General features: G+C 33.2%; 1 protein-coding gene across 1 annotated transcript; it reads right to left on the reverse strand.

Moving 5' to 3' along the window:
- Positions 1 to 704: 704 nt before the first annotated feature.
- LOC129572831 (uncharacterized) lies at positions 705 to 4,633 on the reverse strand. Its single transcript, XM_055452932.1, has 10 exons — positions 4,557 to 4,633; positions 4,365 to 4,487; positions 4,142 to 4,196; positions 3,422 to 4,077; positions 3,169 to 3,355; positions 2,969 to 3,105; positions 2,092 to 2,892; positions 1,724 to 2,010; positions 1,492 to 1,587; positions 705 to 886 (listed from the first exon to the last, which is right to left on the reverse strand). The coding sequence occupies exons 3-8, from the start codon at positions 4,149 to 4,151 to the stop codon at positions 1,978 to 1,980; spliced, it is 1,824 nt and encodes a 607-aa protein (XP_055308907.1). The 5' UTR covers positions 4,152 to 4,196; positions 4,365 to 4,487; positions 4,557 to 4,633; the 3' UTR covers positions 705 to 886; positions 1,492 to 1,587; positions 1,724 to 1,977.
- Between the last annotated feature and the right edge of the window lie 211 nt (positions 4,634 to 4,844).

Here is a 4,844-nt window from a genome sequence, read left to right on the forward strand (position 1 = left end):
GCTAAAATCACTAAAAATACTTGAAGTAATATCTTTTTTCACATTTTCTCGGTATCCCTTGTTGAAAAAATAATGAACACAAAACATTTAATTAATGTGGAATGTATTTGAATTCAGTTTTGCTCACTTTTTGCTGAATTTTCAAAAGTAATAAGATCATGTCACATTCACTAACATTTTGTCAGCGGCAGCCGTCACAAATGTCAAACTGTTTCTCTGGTTTCTCTTGTCAATTTGAAAATGTCAAACAGCTTTCTGTAACAGTAGTGTTTGTTTGAATTTTTAATTGCATAACATGAACAATATTATTTTTTTTCTATATTAATATTTTTTTCTCTAAAGAATAAGTCTATCTAAGGATATAAGACAATAAAAATGAAAGATTTTTCGACAAATTTCAGATTAATTTCAGACAGAATAAAGCCAAGTTCCAACAATTTTGAAATAAGTGAAACAGAAAGAAATTTTCCGCTTATTTATATTTGTGGAAGAGGAAAACAGAAAAATATAGAGCCTGTTATTCGAATATTGCTTTCTAATTTGAGATTTTGTGATCGCCATCGCTCACACAACGTGCAAAATAAAATTCATAGCCGTTAAATTATCTTTTTCATTTATACGTTTTATATTAATTCGATCATTTATATGAATTATTTCAAAATTCAGTTTTTTCTGTTTTAAAAATATGAATTTATTCCAATAGATAAATATATATTAGATTCAAACTTCTTTTTGGTTTAGTTTCATTAAGAAAATCACATTCAATGTTTATGTTCAGTCCGAGTTTTGTTGACCATTGCAGTTCAGTAATCGTTAACCTTCAGCATAAGCAGGGTCTCGAACATTTCATCGCTTATTTGACGCCGTCTTGGTGAAAAAATCATTCCTGAAAGACAATTTGAACCATAAAAATTAGAAAAAAGTATAAATGAGTTCTAAAACACAAAATTCAGATGGCTTTTCTATTCATAACCGAGACCAATGCAAGACAAGACAAGACAAGACAAGACAAGAAAAGGAAATTTCATCTAATAAAATAACGTCACATCAAAAATCAAATGCTAAAATTCCCTTCACCTTCACAACCATACATGAAGGTATACCTGCGAACGAAAAAATTCTTTCAACATCTGCTTCATTGCAAGAAATACAATTGTATTTCAGGTGCAGTTTTTTGATTGTAGGAAACTTATCTAAACATCGGAAGTCTTTGCTTGGTGGCTGTTTCAAATAGTTTGCTATTTCGACTGTTATCATAGGCGATCCACCAAATTCTCTTTCTAATAACGTCGTGTTATTATACTCACGTAACAAAAAAACTGCTTGTGGAAAAAACCAAATTTATGAAACGAACAAATTTAAAAACAACAATTAGTCCCAAGGATTTTTTTTGGCAAATGAAACCAATGGACAAACCAACAACAAAATTGAGATATCTGAACATACGATCAATGAAAAGAAATAAAATCATTTTAATTTTGGAATATTTACCTTCGTCTTCGTTTTCCATCGAATCGAAACAGTCCATATTTTCATCTTCATTTTCAACCAATTTATCCTTTTGTGTTTCTTGTGTAACCTCTTCAGCTGCTGACAGAAGCAAATTTTTCAGTTTTTGCAGTATTGTTGGTCTCAATTGGCCCATGTAACTCATTTTGTACGTAGGATGGGTTATCATTGCCAAATATAGAGGCACAGAATGAATGTGATACGGATCCATTACATTTTTGAAGCGCTCAGTGAAACCGTCATATATCGCGTTCAAAAGTGGTTCACAAAAATGTAGTTTTTGATTCTTCAAACGATCGAGTTGAGCCTTTATTCCGAACAAATGAGGTAAATAAGATCCAAAAAGAATATTTCCTTCCAAAGCAGTCAAGCCTTCTGCTATCGGACGCATTACTGATCTAAACTCGAGTATGAATGCATAGTCAGTATCAGTCAATGTAGTGATATTTAATGCTATGCACAAAGCTGTCAGACGTGGTCAAAGGACAAAATGTTTGTGATCTGAAAGAAAATATTTTTGTGGTGTTATCATTAAACATCAATTTTCAGTTTGATTTCACGATTGATTTAAAAAAAACTTACCGAATCGTAGATTCGGTTCCATCGGATTTTGTGTGGTTTTATCAATTTCCGCTCGAGGTACTTTTCGACTAATTCACTGTTTGCTCGGCTTGATGTTGATGTTGCCCAAATCAAATTCAATTTCGTGAAAACTTCTCCATAAACGTTACAATATTTCTCATCTAACAAAGCATTAAAGGAGTCAGTTTTTCCCAACAGATTCAAAGTATGAGCAGAACATTTGATTTGACTTGGAAGTGGCACATCATCCATATCATCTTCATTCGCTATGTCATCAGATAACACAATATCATGAAGAATAAATTCAGGTTCGTCGGGTGAACTATCTTTGCTCAATGGAGATATAACTCCAGTTGTATCGATGAGATCGCTAAGTCTTACGTATTCACTTGCATCATCTTCATTTGGAGACCCCATAAGTGCATCGTTGAACCAAATCCATTCATCTTCGCGCTCGCGTGCCATATTCACGAATTCATCGTAATTTTTACCAAATCGTACAAGTGCACATTGAAACTCTCCTGCGTTGTCGGTTGTTATTGCAACCACTTTCTTCGAAATACCGTAACGTGCCAAAATTTCTTTCAATTTCTTAGCAACCGCTTTGTGATCATGACTTCCATGGAATCTTTCACAAGCGATTATTATCGTCTTCAGTTCATTAGTAGATTCAACTATATAGTGCACGTTTACACCGATGTACGAGCGGTTGTTACGAGACCAAATGTCACATGTAGCACTGAAATAGGGTATTGATTTGAACTGTCGTTTCAAGTCATTGACATGTTGCTCTCTTAATTTCTGGAAATAACAAAAAAATATTAATAAAATTAAGTTAAAATGTCACTCGCTAACAAACTATACTATCAATAGATACCAAAATACGTCGCTTTGCTGTTTTACTGGAGAAAAGGCCTTTTGTACCGTCTTTCACTTCTGAATCAATGTTATTTTCATTTTGAGAACTCTCATCAGTATGGTTTTCACCTGGTTTTAATTCTCCTCCAAAACATACTATATAGATGTATAAAATCAAACAATTTATAAAGTGAATTCATCGATTTTCTCTGGATTTACCTTCAAGAAGTCGTTTTAAATGGGGACTTTCGACTTTAACAACAGGAATGTTATCCTTAATGATAAATCGAAGAACTTCGTCTAGTAGCTCAGATTTTGTTAACTTTTTAGATGTTCGAGCTGAAACCGATTGTGACTTTGACACAGAATAAGAATTTTCTATCTCTTCAAAAGCTTCTCTGTGCATCTGGGAATATAAATTATGTCGATTAATATAAAAAGAATAAAAATTTAAAAAAAATTAATTTCTCACTGATTCGAGGTGGGCCTTCAAATTTGAATTGTTGCCGTACACACAAGAAAGTAGTTCCTTATCGCCTGAACACAGCAAACATTTGACAAAAAGTCTCGACATATCTTCACTCCGTGATTTTACTTCGAAGAAATCAAACAAAAATGTGCTGAATGAATTTGCTCTTACTTTCCAAAAAGTATCGTATGTATCGGTTTGAGGGTCAACGGTAGCTTGACCTGGAGATGGACTTGGTTGAGTATGCAGTTTTGAACGTTTGGATTTTTGCGGTTCACTCTTTCTATTTCTATTTCTTTTTCGATGTTTTTGATTTAATTTGTGAATCTCCTCGGTGACTTCAATACCCATTGAATTTTCATCATTTTCGTCAATAACGGCATCATTTTGCTCATTCCATTGACTTATGCGCCGCTGCTTAATTTTTCTGGCAATTGATTTCGGAATTTCAAAACCGTGTTTGTACCGCTTCAATTTATTATTCAAAGCATCAACCGTATCTTTAGCTCTCAACAGAGTAAAGCCCTTTGTATCTGATGATTTCTTCCCAACTGCTTCGACGGGAACGTAAGTAATAATTTTCCGATTGGCTCGATTTTTCTGCCGCAAAACAGTGGCACTGTCCGAATGTAGATGTGCATTAGAGTCATCGCTTTGTTCTGGAAGAAAAATAATAAAAATTGGAGAAATGCCCAATATTTCTCACTAAATAATCGTAGTTACCGGTAGACATCTCGTTTTAAGCCAGTTGTTTGTACGCTTGAACCGTATTTTGCACCTTGAAATAGAGAAATTGCTTTAATCTGCCGTAACTTCAAATATAACCTCAATTAGTGTTCATGATTATGAACAAAAATTTCGTCAACATTACCAGAGATGATAAATGTGTAAATTAACGCAATCAAAAACTGTGTGAAAAGAAAAATTAAAAATCAAATCAACTCACCATTTGCAAAATGCCAGCCAGTGCAACTGGATTCAATTTGCGTCAACGCAATTTACTCAGAGCAGAACTTGAATGATTTTTGTTACGCTTTATGCGTACAAAAAACTTAATCTCCTTGTTTTCCTTGAATATAAATGTATTTAATTTTGACTATTCGCACCAAATATGTATTATTTCAATATTTATATTCACCTAGTCAATAAATGTATTTTTCGACTCATCAACCAAACATTGCAGTTCTCAGTTGTGTTTGACAAGAGAGACGGTTTGACATTTGTGATTAGTACGACTGCCGCTGACAAAACGCTAGTGTATGTGACATGATCTTATTACTTTTGAAAATTCAGCAAAAAGTGAGCAAAACTGAATTCAAATACATTCCACATTAATTAAATGTTTTATGTTCATTATTTTTTCAACAAGAGATACCGAAAAAATGTGAAAAAAGATATTACTTCAAGTATTTTTAGTGATTTTAGC

The sequence above is a fragment of the Sitodiplosis mosellana genome, unplaced genomic scaffold (genome assembly GCF_009176505.1).
Source record: "Sitodiplosis mosellana isolate CC-2019 unplaced genomic scaffold, AAFC_SMos_1.0 Smas_scaffold_5580, whole genome shotgun sequence".
NCBI lineage: Eukaryota > Metazoa > Arthropoda > Insecta > Diptera > Cecidomyiidae > Sitodiplosis > Sitodiplosis mosellana.

What these genes read in the sequence shown, in the direction of transcription:
- LOC129572831 (XM_055452932.1), bottom strand. An exon ending in TGAAGGCCCACCTCGAATCA is followed by an intron (nt 3,356 to 3,421) that starts GTGAGAAATTAA and finishes TTATATTCCCAG; the next exon opens with ATGCACAGAGAAGCTTTTGA. An exon ending in CAGCAAAGCGACGTATTTTG is followed by an intron (nt 2,893 to 2,968) that starts GTATCTATTGAT and finishes TGTTATTTCCAG; the next exon opens with AAATTAAGAGAGCAACATGT.